The sequence below is a fragment of the Zootoca vivipara genome, chromosome 1, assembly GCF_965207765.1.
Source record: "Zootoca vivipara chromosome 1, rZooViv2.hap1.1, whole genome shotgun sequence".
Taxonomy (NCBI): Eukaryota; Metazoa; Chordata; class Lepidosauria; order Squamata; family Lacertidae; genus Zootoca; species Zootoca vivipara.
In genome coordinates this window covers 99,750,454-99,774,767 of record NC_142582.1, presented here as the reverse complement: position 1 = coordinate 99,774,767, position 24,314 = coordinate 99,750,454, and the positions used below count along the sequence as shown (strand labels likewise).

The 24,314-nt window shown below is 39.8% G+C and overlaps 1 protein-coding gene across 8 annotated transcripts in view; it reads left to right on the top strand.

Moving 5' to 3' along the window:
* PRKD1 (protein kinase D1) overlaps positions 1-24,314 on the top strand; it is a 105,502-nt gene that overhangs the window by 51,229 nt on the left and 29,959 nt on the right. For 4 of the 8 annotated variants that reach the window (XR_015950398.1, XM_088671358.1, XM_088671347.1 and 1 more), the window contains 5 exons: positions 1,926-2,064; positions 16,021-16,152; positions 17,126-17,295; positions 20,989-21,012; positions 23,632-23,839. Coding sequence is in view for 7 of the 8 variants with exons in the window: in XM_088671358.1 (XP_088527484.1) it covers positions 1,926-2,064; positions 16,021-16,152; positions 17,126-17,295; positions 20,989-21,012; positions 23,632-23,839 (673 nt within the window). In the remaining variant the exon portion in view is untranslated. Of the gene's footprint in view, positions 1-1,925; positions 2,065-16,019; positions 16,153-16,785; positions 16,963-17,125; positions 17,296-20,988; positions 21,013-23,631; positions 23,840-24,314 lie in introns of those variants that run through there. The other 4 variants (XM_088671353.1, XM_035110208.3, XM_088671375.1 and 1 more) reach the window with 3 other exon arrangements.

Genomic DNA, 24,314 nt, shown 5'->3' with positions numbered 1-24,314 from the left:
CTAAGTGCTTGTTGGAGCAATTTACAATCTTGGCAGGTATTATGGTGAGAAAGACTGAGAAGCAAACTGGCGCTGGGCAGACTTGCTAGCTTTTTGTTGTTATTTTGAAACAAGATCTTACAAGGGACATAAAAGTTCTTCTGGCTCTTATTTTAAAACTTTTAGGCTATTTTTTTCCCCTGTCTGCAAGAGATTGACTACCCTGTACCTTTTTTGCGGTGTGAATGAACTACAAATGTAGCTATTGAATTTTATTTATATATCTGTTCTTTGCATGCATGTGTGTCTAAATCACAATTCTGGGTTCATGTTCAAAATTGCAAGTATCAATTTGAAGTCTTTGGTTTATATGTGAACAATTTCATTATAGTCGTACCTTGGAAGCCGAACGGAATCCGTTCCAGAATCTGTTCAACCTCCAAAATGTTCGACTTCTAAGGCGCGGCTTCCGATTGGCTGCAGGAGCTTCCTACAGCCAATCCGAAGCCGTGGAAGCCCTGCTGGACATTTGGCTTCCAAAAGAACGTTCAAAAACTGGAACACTCACTCCTGGTTTTTGATTGTTTGGGAACCAGAACGTTCGACTCCCAAGGCGTTCGGGAGCCGAGGTACCACTGTATATTACTGAACTTCATATCATAATGCAAGAAATTGCAAGTTATATGTATTTTGAATGCCTTTGCTTTACAAACATCAAGAGGAAGAGCAGTTGTTAGTCTGCTACAGCAAACACCAAGAGCTTGAAAGCTGTGAGCGGAATTCCATTTATGGAGCAGGATGCCCTTCACTCTCTTGTACAGAAGAGGGAGGGATGATGAGCCCATTGCCTCCGCCTCCCCCCCCCCCCCGTTCCAGAGGTTTGGGTATTCACAGCAGTGAGGGAGGATGCAGGGTAGGGTGCGGATGTAGGGGGAATGGAAAATAGCAAGTTACCTCCCTCTCTTTTTCATAGATGCTTGTACATGACTAAAGCCTCTTGTCTGCTTGTGTTGTACTTTCTTGTGTTGTGAAACAATATCACATACATACCACATAACAGTGCACAAAACACTATGTTGGGGTACACTTCAACATATTCAGTAAAGTATCATCCACATTAGGGTTAGAGCAGGAATGGGGCAAAATTTGTTTTGTCCCCAAGGGAGGGGTTGAGGCAAATGCCCTTCTGTCTGAAATTTTGGGCTTCAAAGGGTATTTTTATGCCTGCAAATTTCATCCAATTCTGCAAAAAAATGCAAACGTTCGTTCATTTCCCTATTCCACTCATTGAGGGAACTTATGCAAGCCTTTGATAAGTGAACTAAAGCAACGTGCTACTTAGGGTTTAAACTAAAGCAACCTAGTACCCAACGCAGTTAAGCTGGTTATAAGCCTTCCCCTTACAGGCCTTATATGTATCTATAGGGTGATATCCAATAAACACAAGGATTTCCGTTTGTGCAATGAAAAATTCTCCTTTCTCCTCTCCTTGCGTGTATCCCATGGCCACCCCCAAACTGCTCCAGAGGTTGGGGTAACCCCCAAAACAGATTTAGGGAGAAGAGTGGGGAAAGTTATGTTGCACAAGCATTCACTGATGAAATGAGTAAATTGGATACAGCCTATAATTAATAAATAAAAATAAACCAATATGCATTCTTGTATTTCTATATAAAGCTAAATGCTAATTTTGAAAAGACTGTGTTTTCAGAATCACCATATAAGAATTGTACTTTCCAAGTCTAAAATTGAATGTATAAGCAAAATCATCTCTACTCTTGCAGAAAAGGGCTGCTGGTATTATGATTTGTGGTTTCTTTTTCAGGAATTTCAGTTAGCACCTCAGCCAGCATTGTTTCCCCCTTATTGTTCTGATTCAAACTAACCAAAGAATGTTTGCATACTACTTGTAACTGAAACAAATTCTCAATATTATTCATTTTCAGTTTCCTGAATGTGGCTTCTATGGAATGTATGATAAAATTCTGCTTTTTCGCCATGACACTACGACTGAAAATATTCTCCAGCTGGTGAAGTCAGCTACTGATATCCAAGAAGGTGACCTTGTTGAAGTTGTCTTATCGGGTAAAAATAATATTTTTATGCTTTATACTTTATGTATTTTATAATTGCTTCAGTGTGGGAATCGGTAACAGTCCCTCTTAATTTGGGAATAGTTCTGGCCACCAAGCATGCCTCCTGACTCCACCAGCAGTTTGTCAGATCTGTTTCGATCAGGGGTAGGCAACCTAAGGCCCGTGGGCTGGATGCGGCTCAATTGCCTTCTCAATCCAGCCCATGGATGCTCCGGGAATCACCATGTTTTTACATGAGTAGAATGTGTGCTTTTATTTAAAATGCATCTCTGGGTTATTTGTAGGGCATAGGAATACGTTCATTTTTTTCCTTCAAAATATAGTCCAGCCCACTACAGGGTCTGAGGGACAGTGGACCAGTCCATGGATGAAAAAGGTTGCTGAGCCCTGGTTTAGATCCTAAGAACAAAGAATAACTTTGGATCAAGCCAGTCCAGTATCCTGTTTCCAACTTCTAGGAACCCAACAAGGAGGTTACCTTATTTTAGACTGCAGGCAAAAACCTTCCTTTTTACCTGGGCTTTTGGCCCTTAGTTTGAAGGGTTTTTAAGTACAGTATTCACAGCTTTTTTTTTGGCAGGACCTGTCTTTATTTGTACAGATATGTGGTGTTAATGTTTTTATTGATTGTGTTTATTGTAATTGGTTTTAGTATCTCTATTGTGATTGTAAGTCACTTGGAGTTATTTTTAATTAGTAAAGCAATTGATAAATATTATTAATCATTATAATAAGGTTATGGAGATATGTTTCTTTATTTATCCTGTGAATTACCTTTACAATGTATCATTGATTTGTACGCACCATAAGCATGTAAAATCAAGTGCTGTATTTTTCACTCCATGAAAGGCACCTGACCATAAGACGCACCTAGTTTTTAGAGGAGGAAAGGGGGAAAGACCCGTTTTTGGGGGGATCAGCTCACAGTTGTGCAGCTTCTTTTGCAAAGGGGAAAAGGCCCGTTTCTTTGAGGATCAGCTCAAAGTTGTGCAGCTTCTTTTGCAAAGGGGAAAAGCCCTGTTTTTGAGGGTCAGCTCACAGTTGTGCAGCTTCTTTTGCAAAGGGGAAAAGCCTTGTTTTTTAGGGGGGATCAGCTCAAAGTTGTTGAGCTTACTTTGCAAAGGAAAAAAATCCTGTTTTTATGGGGTTCAACTCACAGTTCTGCAGCTTCTTTAGGAAAGGAAAGGGAGCTGTTCCTACAGTTTCCAGACAGATAATCTAATCAGCCAGTCACATGTCGCTGGGGAAACAAACAGCCTCTGTCTGCAGAACATTCAACAATGGCAGCCTGGGCAAGGGGGCGTGGCCAGAAAGGGAGCCAGTGATCGACCACACATTCACTCCATAAGATGCACAGACATTCCCCCTTACTTTTTAGGAAGAAAAAAGTGTGTCTTATGGAGTGAAAAATACAGTATATATTTAGGGCCCATCCACGCTATAAATTTAAAACAGTCCGTGGCGGACCCTCAGATCTCAAATTTGAGTGGCACTGTGTGACAGCAAGATTTGGCGCCCCCTGCCTCTCAACACTCCATTCTAAATCATAGTTGCAGCATCCCTTGTTGCACTCCCAAGGTTCCGTGCCCCTCAATCCACCTCTGAGGTGGTATTATATCACTTTAAACAGACTTGGCTTCCCCCAGATCCTCCTCAGAACTGTAGTTTGTTAAGTGTACTGAGATTTGTTAGGAAACACATTTCCCCCTCAGAGCTACAATTTGTCACGGTCTGGTCGGCGGGCGGTTGAAGCCCTGGCTGAGGACGTCAGGACCAGAGGCAAGATGGTGGTGTAGAAGCAGGAACAGGTTCAGGGCTGAGGGTCCAGCAGCAGGCAGTCGCAGGGTCAAGGAGCAAGGCAGAGGCGAAGGTCTGGGGGTCAAGGAGCAAGGCGGCAAGGCGAAGGTCCAAGGGTCAAGGAGCAAGGCGAAGGATCGAGGAACAGGAGGCCAGATGCAACAAGGCAGAGTTGAAGGAAAATGCTGAGCTTTTATCCCTCCCAGCTCTTGCCACCAGGTGCAGTGAGTTATCAAGTGGCCTCACCTGAGTGGCTACTCCTAGCTTCTCCAGCACAAGCTGAGGCAGGCCCCAGTCCTGCAGAGCACTACAGGCCCCAGAGCCTGACTCCTGCCCATACTCCTGACACAATTCCTGAGAAGAGGGATTGATGGCTAAACCACTCCAGGAATTGTGGCTCTGTGAACGGAATAGGGATCTCGTAACAACTCTCAGCACTATTAACAAGCTACAGTTTATAGGATTATTTGGGGAAAGCCTTCGCTGTTTAAAGTGGTATGATACTGCTCTAGATGTATAGTGCAAATGGGGATTTCCCCTCCTTTTTAGGTAAAGAGTTGAATATAAAGAAAGAAAATAAAGAGAGATTTCAGATGTTAGCATTTGTAAGTTCTCTAAATCTTATTGAATCTAAACTTTATTGAAATAGGAAATTCCATTGAGTTGACCTGCAGAAATGAAATCATACTTGTTAATCTTCCAAACCAAGTTGCAATATATAAGATAGCATTCTCTTAGAGTTACAAGAAAGCCAACTGCCAGGCATTTGCTAAAGGATCACAAACTTTAAGCACATGGCTTGGAAACATCAAATCCAAACTTTCCTTTTGTTCAGTTATAGCAAATTTATGCTTTTCATTCCAGGAAATGGCTTGTTCCTTTGGCAATATGATGCCTGTCCTGTTTATTTTAACATATTGCCACAATACATAAAGATTTCTATTTGGCACAAGGTTATTTCTCCTTTGAAATGCAGACAACATTTTTTTCATTCTACTGAAATACAAAAAAGCAGCTTTGTTGTTGTTGTTGTTGTTGTTGTTGTTGTTGTTGTTGTTGTTGTTGTTGTTGTTGTTATGTGCCTGCACAGTCCTGTAAAACGGTAAAGGCGGACTGCTTACCTACAGCAGAAGGAAGTATAAGGACTTTATTATATGTTTGTTATACAGCAAACTAGATTTTATGTTCATCATTCTTTAGGAATGCCAAATTTTGTCAGAATGACAAAAATTCTTGACTTTTGTGTATTCTAATTATTAATGGATCCTGATGTAATAGGAGGGTTTTTACTGACCTGGTTCACACATAACACTACAGCATGGTTGGTTATACATTACATATTGGCTTAACTATGGCTTGTTACTGCCAACAAACTACAAGCTAAAACCAATGTTTGTTGTTGACTTATAAACCTTGTTTGGTTTTAGATATGACTTTCACCAAACTATGAAGGTGTGAAGCAAGAGCAATTGTGGGGAGAGAGAGACAACGCTAAATTCTGGAGAAACAAAACATGGTTTGTTTGTCTGTGGGATAGTTCATAGTGTGTTCAACAAACTATAGCTTCAACCAACCGTGACTTAGTGTTATGTATGACTTAGTGCAGTGTTTCTCAACCTTTTTTGGGCCAAGGCACACTTGTTCCATGAAAAAAATCACGAGGCATACCACCATTTAAAAAGTTAAAAAAAATAACTCTGTGCCGCCCTATATTGACTATATAATTATGACTGTAAGAAACACTTGCCAATTGCTGTGTTGGTCGCAATCTCCTGTAATAAGGCTTCACAAGCCGCTGATTTCTCTGCCAGCACAATCCTTTGCTCAGCAAGTTTCAGGTTGAGCTCATCCAGCCAGCTTCTTTAAGTTTGTCTAAATTTTAGTTTAGTTTGTCTAAATTTCGCCGCGACGTGCAGCGACGAGAAGGGCGGTTTGCATTGTCACGTGCCTGGCGGCCGCCAATAAAAATCACTGTCAGTGCTGCTTATTGGCGGCCGCCAGGCACGTGACAATGCAAATCGCCCTTCTCGTCACCGCATGTCATGGCACACCATCCAGCGTCTCGCGGCGCACTAGTGTGCCGCGGAACAGCGGTTGAGAAACGCTGACTTAGTGTTGCGTATTTGGCTATGCAAAATAATTTACTAGCACAAATGCAACAAAGCGTCTTCTTTAATCACTCATACTCCTTCCCTAGTTCTTCTGCAGTCCAGAACAAATTTCCCCTCTCTGTCACAGCTATCATGAAGTATTACTTGGACAGCAATGTCAGCAAATGTTGGCCTTAACCTCCCACTAGAGACGGATGTTCAGACCCCCCCCCCCATACACTGCTGGCACCCCTCCAGGCCTACGGATGTGTATGCTGCCTGTAAATTTGGCAGCCATGTGAAGTGGCCCTATGTATGTGCATGTTTAGGGCTCCTTCATGATGGGAGAGGAATCCTGGGACAACAGGGGTTTTACCTCACATGGAAAAGCCCTTTTCAACTTTCTCGTGTATAGCCTTTTCAAGGGGTGGGAAGTGTGACTAGCTGGCACTATCTCTTCACACATCAAAAGAACATACCAGGGAGTTCAAGTGATCTCACATGTTACTTACTGTTGTCTTACCACAATGGTTGTGAGTTGTGTAGGGAACTTAGTGAAATGCCAAGAAGGCCATCCTCCTTATCCCCTACATAACTCAAACTCGTTGTAATAGCACAGTGAGAAGGGCCCTGCTAGCTGACGTCAAGGTCTGGGCTTGCTCATGAGCATAGAAACATTCCAATAGATACCTAGGTATCATGTTTTTCAAGGCTTTATATCTTAGGAACAACCCCAATTGGGCCAGGTAACATACAGTCAGTCAGCCTCAAATGACGGAGATGGATCATTGTAAATTTACCAAATACTACAGGTGGAATCACTTACAATTAGAGTTCTGAGAGTCCTGGGCTACCTGTTTAGTTAATGGTGTTAGTCTAGCTTCCCTTCTCTCTCTTTCCCTTCTCTCTCTGTTTTTCCCTCTGCTGAAATTTACGGTAAATGGTAAGTTCCTTGGGGCAGGGATCAGCCCTTTTTCTTTTGCTAACTCCAAAACATGCCATATGTGATGATAACAGTACATAAATAAACGAATCTCAAATATTTTATGATGCAGCAGAGAGAGAAAATCAGAATAATCAAAATGAGAAAGAAAAGTTGTTTTTCTTTTAAATGTTCACTTTCTTAATGTAAAGATTTTTACCTTTTGCATTTGCTTCCAAATATCTATTATGTATAAGTTGTACATCTTAAATTTGTCAGGTTACACAGTCATTTTTTTAGAAGGAAACAAAAAGCACAATAAATACATTTTACTGAAGCTGGATTGGAAGTCATCTGTTTCCTCACACATTTCAGATCTTTTTTGTTCAGAAAATTTACTAGCACAGAAAAAGAACAGTGCATCTAAAATAATGTTCTATAGATTTGAATAGGCATTCATTCTGAGGTGATCTGTCTTCTCTGGCATGTAAAATTACTGGGTTCTTATGTAATGAAAAAGTAATATGCTTGGAAGAGTTTTCACAAGTTTCTTATGTGAAACACTAATAGATTAAAACTTACATTAAAAAACCAGGTTGACACTGTGCAAATTCATAGGATAATTTCATCAAAAGAAATGAAAACTATTATAGTATGATTTTTACCTAAAATATTAAATTTCATACTAGGACTGATACAACAATAAGATTGTCCAAATTTTTTCCTTGAAGGCACATGGAAATCATTGCATATTGCTTTAGTATAATCAGAGAGAAAATGGGATTTTTAATACAGTTTTTTCCCCTTTGGAAGGGAAGCTAGTCAGATGTTATTGAGCTTTCACACAGAATTTCAAGAGGTTTTTTCACCCATTGATGGCAAATGTAATTGAGTTTTATTTAAGTTCTTTTCTATATCTGAATGCCACATTGGATCATATGAAAGAACACTGTCCTAATACATGCCTTGATGGCAGATAGAAATACTGAATTGTTCAAGGTGTTTTCATCTAATGAGCAAAGTTGATTTATGATATGAGAACATGAAGTGAAAAATAATATTCGGCGGCCTTTTGGAGTTAGCAAGAAATTTCCTTATCCACTGCTTCTGTAGTGGGTAGTAGATATATTTGTAGTTTCATATTTGAAGACCCCTCTCCCATTCCAACAGCTCTGTTTGCAATGTGGGGCTCGCTTATGCTGTTTCATGGTATCTAAAGTAAAAATATTATTTTAAAAGAAAAATGTTTCTGTACATTCCTAGGAATGTAGCAGTAATTACTACAGTTGATGGAGAAATTGTGAAATTAAGCATAAAATTCACATTCTGACTCAAAAGGGAAAATATTTTGCCTTTCTTTGCAAGATGCATGTTAAAAAATTTTTTTTAAAGAGAACAAAAACCAGCCATTTTGAATGAAAATAATTCCATACATATAGTTCTGTGAGTCATATTTGTGTCAAGCTTCTATGAATCAGTGTAAAGTCAGACTGGTAGATAATTGTATGATGCCATTTTTTCTGGTTAAAAATGATTTGAAAAGAGATTGTTTTATGGAAAAATATAAAATTTGCATCATTATTGTGTCTTTTTGGAGTATCATGAGTTGATTTTTTTCTTGTTAACCAGAAGTTTTACTAAAATAAAGTTTTGTGTGTGCACACACATATAAATTTAGGAGAGTAACTTTTGTCTTCATCTTTAAGTTTCATTCAACTGAAACTTCTTAACATATATCTGTTGAGTTCTAACAACTCCCAAGCTTTTTGGAGAGAGGTGATCCTGTTGACATTGCCTGCCAACTTCCTTTTTACCAACCCCCAGATTTTTGGAAAGTCTTCTCTTTTGAAGTAAATGTGATTGTACTTGGACTTTCTGAGCAATTAGCTGTTTCCATGTATATTTAATTTAATAGCACTATGGTCACTGTTCCCAATTGGTTCATCTCACACGCCATCCATTATTTAAGTCCAGAATTGCTGTCCCACTGGTTGGTTTTGTGACCAATTTTTCTAGGGCACAACCATTCAGAGTATCTAGAAATTTTCCCTTTTTGTAGCCAATCTGTGCCACCCCGTATTATTACAACATTTCCTCTTTATGATGCTTCCTTGATTTCACTCTTCATCCCAAGATATCCCTGAGTGTTTTGACTAGGGGGGTGATAGTTCTGTTTCACTTTATGCCCATTATAGCAATGGTGTGTCATTTAAGACTAAAGCACTTCAGTCTGCCCAGCTTGGCACAGAGGCTTCTAGAATTAGCATAGATCGGGGAACCTTTCACCCACCACATTAACAGCTGTTAACCAGACTTATTGGGGCTGCTGGGAGTTGTAGTTCAGCAACATCTGGAGGGCCAAAGGTTCCACACACCATCATTAGTGTATAAACACTAATATACAGTGTCTCTCTTCACGACATTTGCTTTTTAGACTTTGTTTTGGCGTCTCTGAATTGCTGTCCTGTGCTGCACTCACAACCCCAACTCTACTCCCCCCCAATTGATTTTTTTTTCAAAATTTTGTTTCAGCTTCACCCCAGCTCCCGTCAGCTTTCACTTCACAATCTTATTAAAACTTATTAAAGGGTATTCTAAGAGCTGCTAGAGTACTTGAATTCACGTGATGCCCTTCTGATGTTGTTGGGCTCCATTTCCCATCATCCCCAATCAGCAAGGCCAATAGCTAGGGGTGATAGGAGCTGTTGGTCAACATCTGGGGATGGTGGGCAGCATGTTGGCAATTCATGACATCATTGTATAGCCCAGGAACATATGACTCAGTATGTCTTGCTGTTTGCCTTTTTCATGCCTTTTGAAACAGAACAATGGACTAGGAATTGCATAGCTGCCAAGTTATCCCTTTTTTAAAGGGATTTTCCCTTATGCTGAATAGGCTTCCTCGCGAGAAAAGGGAAAACTTGGCAGCTATGGAATTGACCAAACCACAGAGAAACAAGAATAAACATGGTGGGTGTATTTTATTTGGCAAGTTTGCATTTGAAAATATTTTATTCCAAGACCGAGGGGCTAGATATATAGGAAGAAGGGATAATATATTTAATGTTTTGCAGTCACTTTGTGAAACTAGTACTGGGATAAATTAAGGTAACTTGAATGTAAGGACATAGTGGGGCACCTAGTAAAACAGAGTGAAGGATTTAGTCATAGGCAATCAGTTTTAAGTTCAACTAGTGTCAATGAAACATATTTCTGCTATTATTATGAATGGGGAATGAATGTGCTTTATTTACAATGCAATTCTACAATGCCTACTCAGAAGGTATTCCCATTGCATTCAATGAGGTTTACTTCCAAGTATGTAGGTACACTATAGGACTGCAGCCATAGGCTGGATTCTAATGACAGGAAAATACAGTATGGCTTCATTATTATTATTATTATTTAAATCATGTTTATTGATTTTCCAATCAAAACAACCAATTAACATATCCATCAAATCATAATCACAATCCAATTAAAAACAATAAACTAAAATAAAAAACAATCAAATTACAACTAATTATTAATTTTCCGGGCTTCCCATAGTCTGGACCTCTGAAGTATATCTCCAATATCTTCATTCCTGCCTTCTTGTTGTTGTTCTCATATTTTCCACATTCTGATCTTAACGCTTTAAAGTCCTCCGTCCCTGGCTATCCGATTCTCAATCATGTCAGAAATCATATATCCTTTCATCCATCGAGTACAGCTTTATTTGTGTATACAGTCATACCTCGGTTTAAGTACGCCTCGATTTGAGTATTTTCAGTTTAAGTACTCCGCGGACCCGTCTGGAACGGATTAATCCAGTTTCCACTACTTTCAATGGGAAAGTTCGCTTGAGGTTAAGTACAGACTTCCGGAACCAATTGTGTTTGTAAACCGAGGTACCACTGTCTGTATATATATTTTTTCAACTGTCTATTTGCCAGTGCAGCTTTCCCTGACTTCATTCCAATCTTCCAATCCGGGCTGTTGTCCAAGCCTGTCGTTTGAGCATACTGTTTGCAATATTGCAATGTAAATGAACTGTATTCCACAGATATGTCATTTGAGGATCAATCAGCTTTTCCGGAGACCATACAATCCCCCCTTTCTGGGCTCTAGAAGGGGGCTGATAGACATCCATTTAGCCTTCTCTCTCACTCACAATGAATAAATTCTGCAAACGCATGCACTGTATGTTATCCCAAATTGTTGTCTCAAGTCATAAAGTCAGCTAGCAAGTATTTCCCACTTCCCTTGAAAAAGGGAGGAATCCTCATTTTTCCGTGTTGCATCATATTAACAAGCGCCATCTTGTTTCTTCTTGTTTCTTCTTTTATCTTTATCAAGTCTTTCAAGTCTAAGTAAAGCTGTGCAATTGAATACTTAATTATAAATAGAAGTCCATCTGTACTTTTCAAAAAAATGTTAGGTTTCTTAATGAGGCTTGGCATAGAAAAACAATTGTAGGTATTGAGAAGGAAAAAAAGAACATTCCAATCCTTGTAATCCAAACATCATGATGAGAATCTCTTTGAAGTCCAAGCTTAAACACCAGGGACTGTGCCATTCTGTAGATTTTTTTCTCAGTCTTCTTCAGTACAGACTATGTCTGTTTATTGTCCAAATCTAATTATTTTATCAAACAGATATTTCCGGCTATGGGAGTGACTTCAGGGAGTTCCAGCCATGTCGTGCTCTGGAACCCAGCGTCCTGCCGCTTGCACCTTGATGCAAGCTGACAATCTCGGATGGTCTGCGGGTCTACGAGACAGTCCTCCCCCACCCTGGGGAGTCTGCCAGGGCTAATTACCCCCATATCAACCCTGAATTACTGGCACGGCTGAGCTCCGATCGCGTGAGAATCAGCCATTTCTTACCGCCGGAACCAGGAAGCCCCACTGTATGTCTTCAAATGTACTGAGAATTCTCACTGAATATTCAGACTGGACTATTCCTCTAATTCAAAATCTTCTACAGATGCCTTTAACCCATAGCTTGTTATATTTCTATTTTAAAAGTTCATCTTAAATTATCAAAGAACAATATGCCGGTCCCCCTTTATGTAAATGACTTGCGTGTGATTCCTCTGGGCTATCCTTTGGTGCAGAGGTCAGGTGGTGGCAAGCATTATGTGAACTAATACTTGACTGATAAATTTCCACTGCAGTTTCTCTCATTGCCACCTCTCCTTTTGAAGCCATTGTGAGGATGGAAATCACAGTGTAAGTGTATTTGCAGAGTATAGTTTCCTGTACTCTTCAGAGAGACTGTGTTGGTATTATTTATGTCCTTGAAGAAAAACTCCACAAACTTAGGCTTATGAACATCAGTGGTGCTGAATTTCTAGAAGGAAAGCTATTGGAGATCTAACCTTCCTAACAAATACAATTTATGGACAGGAAGCCTCTTCCTGCCTCCATCCTACTTTTGCACTGGCTTTGGCTGTTGTTTGCTTTGGGAGAAGTGTTTGTATGACCTAAAAGGCACTCATATTGTTTTTTTATATGGTTCGGGGCTCAAAATATGTTCTGTGTTGAAGCCTTCTTGAACCCTGGCTCATAATAACCCCTGGTCAGTGAGTTAAATTATGGAACAGGAGATTTGTAAAAGCTTTAATCTTCTCACATCAAGTCTATTTGATTTTTTTAATGTTTTGCGTTTAGTTTCTGTGTGTATGCTGTGTTTTCATGTATTCCATAAATGTTCATAAGCGTTGTTTTTATGTCAAGGGGTGTGAGCTGTGCTGACCTCATAATTAATCTGCAGAGAAACTAGCTGGATAAGTTTACAGTTTTCATAGGAGAGGTGCCAATTACTTCATTGCTAGCTGACTTGTAGCAGAAGGCTGCAGACTAGGAAGTGATTGTTGTTGAAGTCAGTACTGAAAAAAACAGATTCAAGAATCCATAAGTTCCAAATGGAAAGGGTTTAAGACGACTCAGTCATTAGATCATTAAGGTAGTTGAATCTTAAATAAGAGCAGTTTCCGTGAATTCCAAGCATTTTATCCAGTGGTGTTCTTTGCTGATGAAAGGCTGCTCGATCCATCAGGACTTCCATTAGCAGAAATAATGGTGGTACTTTTTGCTGAATCCCCTTTCCTTTGCAGCTGCATCGACCATCTCCTTAATCTGTGCCAGTGGCTTGAGGAACTCACTGAAACAGCATCGTAGGTAGCACAGCAGACTTCAGGAAAAGGGGGAGGGATATGTAAGGGTCAGCTTTGCACCCTCCTTATGACTAACGGAAGCCTCCACTGGATCAGATAGCCTTCACTCAGCAGAGCAACATTATTTGATATGACCTAGTATAAAAGAAAAAAGAAGCATGGTTGCTTGAGTAGCTTGAAAGAGTTACACTAAAGCATTCTTTTTGTTTAGTTTGCGTAAGAATCTGAACACAAGCTGCTCTGAAAGTGACCCTGTCTATCAAAACAAATGGGAGCTGTGTATCACAGAGAGAAAAGAGCACCACAAAATGTTAATATAATTTATTCTTGTAAAATACAACACAATGCATTGCTTCCTTCTGACTTCGGAACATGATTCAAGATGCTGATTTTGACCCACCAAGCCCTCAGTAGTGTAGCACCTGTGTGGCACAGAGAGAGCATTTTCTCCTTTGTTCCATCGTGACCTAATCCTCAAAACAGAATGGTGTATTCACTGTCCGAACACAAAAGAAGAAGGCTTTGTACACATTACTATTTACTCTATATCCACTAAGCTCCCACCACTGGTTTTTGAAGCAATATGCACATGACATTAGCCACAATCCGTATCTATTCTGTAGTTTCGTGAGAAAGATTTAATTGCATCTTTTCCTCTGTTTCATCTGATTTGAAAACTTAGGGTATATTCACTTTGTAGTTAAACAGGGGTGTGTACACTTGAGACAGCTGCGGTGTGCATGCGAACGACTGTGCATGCACAGATGACAATTTCACAAATAGTTAAGAGGGTACTTGCATCCCAAACCCTTCCCTCATGCTGGTGTGGACAAACTGGCTGACTTAGAAACACATCAAATCTAACTGATGTGTACAGCAATGTGCAAATGAAATTTGAAGTGCAGCCGGGGGGGGGGGGGGAGATGACCTTGCTCCATTTTAAACTGGTAATAGCTAAAGCGAAAAGCATTCTAGGAGACTGTGGTGCAGTTTTGAAAATCACTTCCTCTGGGGTACATTGCCAGAATCTGAATAATCTTTTGGAAGTGTTGTTAATTATGAGCAAGTAGGAAATAACATATATTTGACTTAAGTTTTCTGTTTGTAGTTATATTTTAATTTCTCTTAAGCTGTTATTACAACCAGCATTTAGGAAAGTGCAGAAATAAACCAGTACATAAGTGATTAAAGAAAATCAATTTGCTGTTGTCAGAAAAGTCTGATGATCATGATGTTAACTATTTAAATTTGGGGAGGGGGAGAAGTTCATGTAAGGGAGGAGAGGAAGGAAGTGCACATGTGCCAGAGTGCTGGTGGTGTGCTAGCCTGCAGAGTGTTCCTTAACATTAGAGACCAGGCACTATTACATATATACCAACCTCACGACTTGTGCTCAGCCCAGCCTTCACCAACCTGATGTCCACTTACTATCAGACCCAGCCCACAGCCAAACTTGCTGAGTCTTATGGGAGGTGTAGTCTGTAGTCCAAATCCTTTGGAGGGCACCATTGTTAATCTATCAGCCAGGGGCGTAGGAAGATAGGGGCGGTGGGGGCGCCATCTCCGCTGCCCGCCCCGCCCCATTTTGCTAGTTCAGAAGATCCAACAACATTCTTCTTTCTCCATTTATATATCTATTTGTTTGCAGTGAAAATTGTGTTGGAGACGGTGGAATAGCAGTTTCTTATTGCCAGACTGATTTTTTTTAAAAAACCAACTGCACTTTTAACCCTGCAACACAGTGGTTTTCTGTACTTTATAGCACTGCATACTTTTGGAAATGTAACTTTAGCTGGAATGATACAGTTTACGTTCCACATATGCTGCAGAATTTCACTTTTACTGTCCTCTTGAAATAGCAAACCTTTGTTTTATACTTAAGTCAAACAAAGGTCTTAGAACTTAAAGCTCTTGTGCCAAAATGCCTCAGGCATTCTATTGTTTGACAAGTAAGACGCAGTGATAAAGTAAGTTGTAAGTGTAGCACTTATGACTATATGACAGTATTTCCTGATGAATAACTTTTCACATTTATACAGTTATACATTTATACAATTTATACATTTACACACACACACGCAAACTCAGAAAGTTTTTGCAGACAGTAAATAAAGGATCAACAGCATCATGCTTGTGGGTGCAATGATCTCCTTCAAGTCTTTCCCAAGTACCAACAAAACCTCTTGAGTCCTCGTCCCCCCACTGTCCTCTTAGCCATAAGGTGACATTTTCTCTTCTGTCAAGTATGTGGAACTGATGGAGGATGTTGCATATGACTTTGACCCAAATCTCTTAGAAAAATGAATTGTCTCTGTGTGTGCGGTTTCTCTCTTTCTGCCTTTTGAGAGTGGGGGGTCTAATTTGGGGAGATAAGTAACCAGAACAGGTAGTGCCCATGGCTCTTACTCAATGATATAATTTGATAATGGACCCAAAAAGGTTGGCAAACCCTGCAATAATGGATTAAAAAAATACAAAGTGACATCCAATTTGCATGAGCAACACAGTACATGATGAACTTTAAAGCACAGAAAGATTGCTGGTCAGTATCTTTCACTGAATATGGATTCTTCCTATGAATGATATAGCCTTCAGTGATTGAGCATGAAGTATCAATAGATCATTTGTGCCAAAGTAGGATTTCTCCTAGTGGTTGGATAAGGCTTTTAGTAATGTCGTAGGGTTGGGATTAGAAATGGATGAAGTTCAATCTAGGCTGTAACTGGGGCTTCCATTGGTAACAATAGTTTGGTTTTATATAGAAGAACTCATGATTGAAACCAAAGAAAATCCTGAAATCTTTTCCCAATATGTTTTTTACTCCCTGCTATTATCAGTTTATCTGAGCTAAACCACTTGCTGAAAAAAGTAGCTTTTTAACGTAGCAATATTAGGCACAGTTAGGCCTCCATAATCATCGTCGTCGTCATCATCACATTTCATCTTAAACCTTTGGGAAATCTTTTCTTTCACCAGCTTCTGCAACATTTGAAGACTTTCAGATTCGACCCCATGCTCTGTTTGTTCATTCGTACAGAGCACCAGCCTTTTGTGATCACTGCGGAGAAATGCTGTGGGGTCTTGTACGGCAGGGACTCAAATGCGAGGGTGAGTTAAAGATTGGCCTCTGTGCATTTGCAAAAGAAGTATCCAAATACGTTGCAAGTGATGTAAATGCTCAAAAGGTCTGGGCAGCGGCAAAGAAATCAATCACGTTTAGACCATACAATCCTAACCCCCCCCCTTCTTGGAACATTCTCTTATTTTATGACAATTAATTCAGTAATAAACCACTTTGAGGTTTTAATACAATCAACTGGTATATAAATCTTGTGTAAATAACTAACTAAATAAATAAATAAATAAATAGTACTGATTACTACTGAGGTTCATGCTTAGATTTACAATCTCATTCACTTCTATTGGAGACGTTTGCTTTTATGGGATAAAGAGGCTACAACAGGGGGTGTTGTTGAGGTGGCAGGAAAATCATTAAGCTTGACTTAGGCATGCTACATGTGCCCACCTAAACCTATCTATTGCCTAACTCTGGCCCTCCAGATGTTTTGGACTACAATTCCCATCATCCCTGACCACTGGTCCTGTTAGCTAGGGGTGATGGGAGTTGTAGTCCCAAACATTGGGAGGGCCAGAGTTTGCCTATGCCTGGCCTATCCCTATACATGCTGCATGATTCGATAGACACAATTGTTCTTTTCCTCTTTCATGTACCATAACCAGGTCATCTCCAACTAAACCATGCTTTCAGTAGACCTACTGAAATGTAGGGAAATGCAAGAAAACGGTCTGCTGGTTGCCATCAAAAGAGTTCACAATGACACCTCCTTTTATCCCTGATCCAAATGCAAGCCAGAGCCGTCCTAAGGAAGCACTCTGAGCTGGCTCAGGAAATCAAGGGTTAGTGCCCAACTTACTGAGATACCACCTAAACACACTGTTGAATAAACTTGCTTATTCAAAAACAGGCATTTAAGAAATCCTTTACAAATTACTAGTTTTCATCTGTTGTTTTAGATTGAAATAATCTGAAATCAGCATTATTATTATTTTTAATTTTCAGGATGTGGCCTAAACTATCACAAGAGATGTGCATTTAAGATCCCTAACAACTGCAGTTGTGTCCGGAAGAGACGGCTTTCAAATGTTTCCTTGACAGGACTTAGTACTATCAGGACAGTGTCTGCAGAACTTTCACCTACTACTCCAGATGAAACTCTCCTGGTACAAAATGTATAAATATTAAACATAGCAGGTTCTATAATAATAAATGAATGACTTTTGAACACTTGATCATTACTTTCCCACAGTAAACATGCATATGTATTTCCAGAAAGCTGCACACTGTAATATGCTGTGAAAAACACACACCAGTTTTTATGTGCTAAGCTACTGCAACAGGGCTGGTTCAAGACTTTGTCTTGATGATATGAAGGGCAAGATGGAGGTTCCTCCTCTTCTCACATATAGAAGCTGATTGGACAGATATTGAATTTCACACTGATAGATGCCCTTATCAAACATTCCTTGTGCATAAGGAAGTTTCAGTGTGTATATGAAGCTCTTATGCATGCATATGCTTCCATATTCACTGATTTATAGAATGGCACCATACATGTCGGCCTGACAGACACCCACACCTGGTAAAATTTTAGTATAAATGTTAATGTGCAAAATATTGCATGCCACAATCAGCTAGCCTGCCACAGAAAACGAAAGCTAGATTCACTCTTAATCAGCTTTAAAAGCATCTATTACTTGCACATCTCATGCTAGACCTATATAGATTATAGTTTGAACTATTACATTAATAAAAATAACAAGAGATTTCCCCTCCCCTATATCCAAAATACAAACATTGCTCTAAATCAGGCATGTCAAGCCTGCGGCCCTCCAGATGTTTTGGACTACAATTCCCATCTTCCCCAACCACTGGTCCTGCTAGCTAGGGATCATGGGAGTTGTAGGCCAAAACATCTGGAGGGCCGCAGGTTTGACATGCCTGCTCTAAATAAACTCTCATGGAGTTTAAAAAGTAATTACTTATACATTCCACATGTTTTCTTACATGTGCATCTTTCCCATGCATATTTTTCTCAGTGCATTCCGCCGCCCCCCATACTTATTTTACCAACTGAAACTGTTTGAGCTTTCTTTTTCTTGTGGAGTCACATTCCATATTTGAGCTGTAATATCCATTAGAACAGAGTCTGTTTATAATATGCCAACACTAAAAAGCTCCAATAAGAATTATGAGCACCCACTGTGTTAGCAAAGTCTGAAGAATAATAAGGGGTTTTTTTATTTTAAAAAAATCCTCTAGTGTAATTCCTGTTCTCTTAATGTGATATGTTGCTACTTAGTTGCGTGCATGATTAAGTAATGTAGCAACATGGCCCCTGGATACACAGTGCCCAGTCCAATAAATAAGTGTTGTCAGCATTCTTTTCATACCTTTTGGGGGTGCATAATAATTTTCAGTGAATTTCAGTGGTCTTAGCGATGGAGGTTCAATGGTCTTAGCACTGGAGCTGTACCAGGGTTCAAATCCCCATTCAGGTACACACATTCATTGGCTTGGCCTTGCTATACTATTGACTCTTCCCAGTCAGTTAACAGCAGGACCTGTGAGAGGAGCTTGCTGACAGGAACTGCTGTGGAAAGGAGAGCGCTACAGCTCAGTAGAGCAAAGGCTTTGCCTGCAGAAGGCATCAGATGACCAGATACAAAAGATAACAGGCTTTCCTAAGGTTTAATAGTTGCACGACAATTCCCCCCCCCTCTTCTACACAACTATTAAAGCTGTAGGGCTCTGTTCACCCTTTGCATCTGGTCACACCATGAAGGCTCTAGGTTCATTCCCTGGAAACTCTGGATAGCAGGATTGTAAAATACCCCCTTTTCTCTGGTGCCTTGGAGAGGCATTGGTAATCAAAAGTAGGCTATAGGCTACTAGGGTAGATGAGAAAACTAGTGCACTTGTTTTATCTCCGTATGGAGATAAAGATAAAATCATATAAATCACACTGCACTTCAAAAGTGAGATGTTAATAATAATAAAAAATTATTTATACCCCGCCCATCTGGCCGGGTTCCCCCAGCCACTCTGGGCAGCTTCCAACAAAATACTAAAATACAGAAATCCATTAAAAGCTTCCCTAAACAGGGCTGCCTTGAGATGCCTTCTAAAGGTCTGGTAATTGTTGTTCTCTTTGACCTCTGGTGGGAGGGCATTCCACAGGGTGGGTGCCACTACCGAGAAGGCCCTCTGCCGGGTCCCCTGTAACTTGGCTTCTCGTAGCGAGGGAACCGCCAGAAGGCCCTCGGCGCTGGATCTCAGTGTCCGGGCTGAACGGTGGGGGTGGAGACGCTCCTTCAGGTATACAGGACCAAGGCCGTATAATAAAGAACAATTATAATAATTAAGACACAGAGAACTAAAGAGTTGTGGGGCAAGCCCAGGGGCTTAAGGATGCTTACTAGGATTTTGTCGTCGTCTTAAGCAGCAGGGTCACAATCTGCCTTTAAAGATTTCCTCCATGTCCAAAATGACTTACTACTGTGACAAATCAGAAGCTCACTGTCCTCAACACATGGAAGTACCTGCAATGTTCCTTGGACATTTCCAACAATAGTTGGAATTCACTGGGATGTAGTGTTTGAAGAAGAAGAAATTTCACTAGGCAATCTCAAGCTCTTTGGCTTGGTCAAAGGGGCTGACACATTTACACAACACAAATTGCTGTCTTTCACTACAGGACTTATAACAGATTTACTGGCAATTCAAGTGGTAGTAAGGCCATAACCTAAATAAGAATGTGTAAACATTTGCATTGGCACCTTTGAAGAGTTCAGAAAGTCCCGTTGTAAGACATATTTTGCGAGATTGTGCCAGCATAGCTCTTGGGGCACTTCATAAAAAGTGCTTTTTTTCTGATGCAGGAAATCTTAAGTGTGGGTGAGACATTACTTTCTCACATCTTTATCGTGTGATACATGGCAATAATACAATGGGGGGAAATGATTCTTGCTTTAAAATTGTGCATTTAAATGTATATTCAAAACATTTTATCTGTGAATGCCAGTCCAGTATTATTAATTGAAGTTCTATTATTTGGAAATTTTCAATTGATTCCACAAGAATGGTAACATGCCTTTATCAGTGTATCACGGTATCACCTGATAGCAAAGACAGGAGTGACTCTGGGATAATATATGACAAGTCCATTTCCAAATATGTTTTAAAGCTTCAGGACAGATTTCATTTTAGGACAAGCTCAGTGTTCTAAGATAAGTTTAGAGGCAAACTTCATCTAGACAAAAACAATAAAACTAGATATTATTTACTGACAGTTAAATAAATGTGCAATCCTATGCATGTCTGCTCAGAAGTAATTTCTGTTGAGTTCAATGGGACTTATTTCCATGTAATTTTGTACAGATTTGTAGCTTTTGATCTATATCTCCTAGATATGCCACCATCCAAACACAAGAAGGGAAGTATTAGCAGGTTAGCAGAAGTATACAAATCATTTGGGGGGGGGGGAGAGAGACTATAGCTCCCTAGTTGGAATAAGCGCATTCCACATTTCAACATTAAATAACAGCAGGATTAATCATCTTTTTTTGTAATCCAAAGATCCTATACATTTTGTTTTTGACACTTTTTAAAAGTTGTTTTCATTAGTAAGAAGTCTAACACTCTGAATCCTATTTGAAGCCCCAAAGGCAGCATAGAAATATTTAAAATAAGCAAACAAATATAATTGAAGTTTGAACAAATAATGGTGTTGGTAGATAAATGCAGGCTGGTTAAACTTTTTTGTTATTATTTGAACAATTGAACTTTATAGTTGCTTCCCAAATAACATGGCTTTATGTTTTGTTTTTCTCTTGTTTGTTTTGACTGTGGTCTTCCTTATCTAGATTCCTACAAGCCCTAGCTTTGAGGTATGTACTTATTTTATACTCCTCTCTAATATGGCTAAATGGTAGATGCTCAGCAATTCAAATTTTGCAGTGAATTAATTTCCAAATGAAAGTAGTGCTGTGCCACACTTCTTTCATTTGGAAATGTGGTAAAAATTTTCATATAGGTATTTTGATCTTAAAATGTATTTTCAACCCCAAAATTAGAAGTTCAGACACTCTTTTGTAGTTCAGTCTTGGGTGATCCCCAACTAACTCGTTCTCAGAGTTAACTCACTGAAATCATAGGAACACAGAAAGTCTGACCATTGGGCTATTCTAGCTCATTAGCATCCACACTGACTGGCAATGGCTCAAGCTTGGCTGTAAAGGATAAAATATTCCTTTGCAGGCACATCTCGAATTCAAACCACACCAGTAAAAGAACTCCATGGGTTTCGAAGTCACTTCAATACCCGCTTTCGGCAGAGATCAGCTATCTCTCAGGAGTTTAACTGTTCACAAAAGGGCTTGAAGTTACCACTGCTCAGCTGCCTGGGTCCATGAAAACCCTCAAGCTACATAGATATGCACATGTGGTTGGTGCTCTTTTACAAACAGCGGCTCTGAACCATTTGCCAAACCCTATGCGAAGCTGGGGCAGGGGCAAGTGAATTACCTCCTTTGCCTGTATAAGTCATATGGACTTCAGTCTATGGCAACATTGGAGTCTATGGCAACATTGGAGCGTTCCTGCTATATGTTTGTATGATTGTGTGTGTGTGTGTGTGTGTTGGCTGTCTTTTTATAAGTAAAACCCACTGGATAAATAATAAAATAAATAAACAATTTCCAATACTAATAAATTAGTATACAATTACAGGCTCCAGCAAAGGTCACAACTTCAATAAAACCACTGATAATAAATAACCAAAAACAAAAACAGCATTTTCAACCAAGAGCAGCACAGAACATCACTCCCAAATAAGCCAGCAAAAATAAATAGGTGGTAGCTTCACAGAGGTCAGGTGGCAGTGAATTCCTATGATGTGGGGCCACCACAGATAAACTCCCTCTTGTGCCTACCAATTTCACTGATCTTAGTAGTAGACAAGTGGCTCCGTCTTGATCTTACAGGCAGTCCTTCAAACAACTCTGACCCAAGTTTTTAAAGGTAATATTTTTAAAAATATTAATATTTTAATAGACATCATAAAATTGTCTCTCCAGGCATATTCCAGGCTTGTAAGTCCTAAATGAACCAAGTAAAAGAGAGAACAGGCAAGCCATTGTTGTTGCTATTTAGCAGCTGTCACTCTCTTATTTCAATCATTATTTCAGTTCAAGACCTTGCCGTTGTCATGTAGAAACAGATGCCATTGCTTTAGATGCATTGTAGCGTCTGATAGCCTACCCAGATCTCTTTTGCTACCTTTTTAAATTTGCTGTTAAAAAGGACACAAAACTAAAACCTCTTTTGAAATTTGACTTTCTCCTAAATTGTACCGAAGGCAACGTACCTTGCTTACTTTTAATCACGTAAGTACAATACGGCCTGCCTAATAATATTTTTATTGCTTGGATTGAATCAGTTTTACTGAAACAGCTGGGCAGCTGTCCAATTAAATATCTGCACATGTGAAACCTTCTTAGGATTTGCAGAAGGTGCTTGAAATGCAGTGTTGTCCAGTCTAAAAGCAATATACTTGTTGAGAAATAACTGCACTGATTTGCTTAGTGCCTGGAGGGGTTGCTGGCTTCTGTAGTTTCCATAATGTAATCTAGTTAAGCAATTGTTTCCTGGTAAATGTCCAGGCTTCCTGAGTCAGGAATCTGGCTGGCTACTCGGAAATTTTTTTTTATTCACATCTCTCTTTAACTAACCACCAACACATTGGATAAAAAAGTCTGAGTCCAGAGCAGTAGATCTTACTATTAGCAGGCATTTTTACAATAAATTTGTATTTTCTGATCAAAGCCTTAGCTCTTGCCCTATGTTGATAAAATCATAGAACTGTAGAGTTGGGAGGAACCCCAAGCGTCATCTAGTCCAACCTCTTGCAAAGCAAGAATGTCAACTAAAGCGTCCATGACAGATGGCCATCCAACCTCTGCTTAAAAACCTCCAAGGAAAGAGAATCCACCAAACTCCATCCAATGACAAAGGTGGTATTTTGTAGCTGTCACCCAACTAAAAAATTTTTTTTAGTTAATAGTGTTTCTAATTGATTTATTACTCACTCAATTAATGCATAAAGTTCTGAAGAGGAAAAAGCATATCTCATTTTAAAGTATACTGAGTCAATCTGTTCCGGGGGGGGGGGGGGACGCAATGCAAAGATAGCAACTGTGTACCTAGTCCTTCAACAATGCCCAAGACTTTCCCATGCCCTGACGTTTCTTGGTACCACACTTCCCTAAAGTTTGATTTTCACAACAAAAGCTGCCATGGAAGGCGTGGGAGTGGAGAGGGCAGTGACAAGCCCATGTAATAGATAGATAGATAAAGATAAAACACACATGCGCACATACGTGCGCACGCACGCGCACACACACACAGAGAGAGAGCCAAATTTGAATGTACAAGGTTTATGTTTGTTAAAAACAGCGTCTGCTAAAATGACTTTTTAAATATCTTGCCGCCATATATGCACATTCTAGCAAAAATCACCTCCGGAGTCGTTTGGGAGAGAGAAGAGATCCAATTCACAGTCATACATTGGGCGACCTATTCAACTTGACAAGATTTTGCTTTCCAAGGTTAAAGTGCCTCATACGTTTGTGATCCATTCATATACACGGCCAACGGTCTGTCAGTATTGTAAGAAGCTACTCAAGGGACTTTTTAGACAGGGCTTACAATGCAAAGGTAAGTGTATTTAAGAATTCAAAGGAGCTCCATCATATGCTTCCAAGAATTTCAGTTATATATTTTTAAAAGTTCATCGGTGTTCTTGTTTTTTGTTTTGCTGCTGCTAACTATGGGGTTGGATCCACAGATAACTGCAGGCTGAAGTTGCCTCTGCCTAATCTAGGGGGATCCCCTTCCCGCATGCCAAGCCATCACCTGCAACAAGGACCCTGACCTATGGCAAGGATGGGAGGCTGCTGGGGGTGGAAGGAGGGATGAGAAAGTCCATTTCTGCCAGTTCCCTTCTGTGCTCTTCGGAAGAGCTATGTGGGACATGGAACCATTAGCCCACAACTTCTGGACCACCCTACTGCATCAATTATGACTTTAGAAATTTCACCGTATATTGACCACAGACTCATCTGACATTCGCTATAGCCACAGGAGGTAGAAAACAAGAATAATTTTTTTTAACGAAAACATGAAGTTTTTG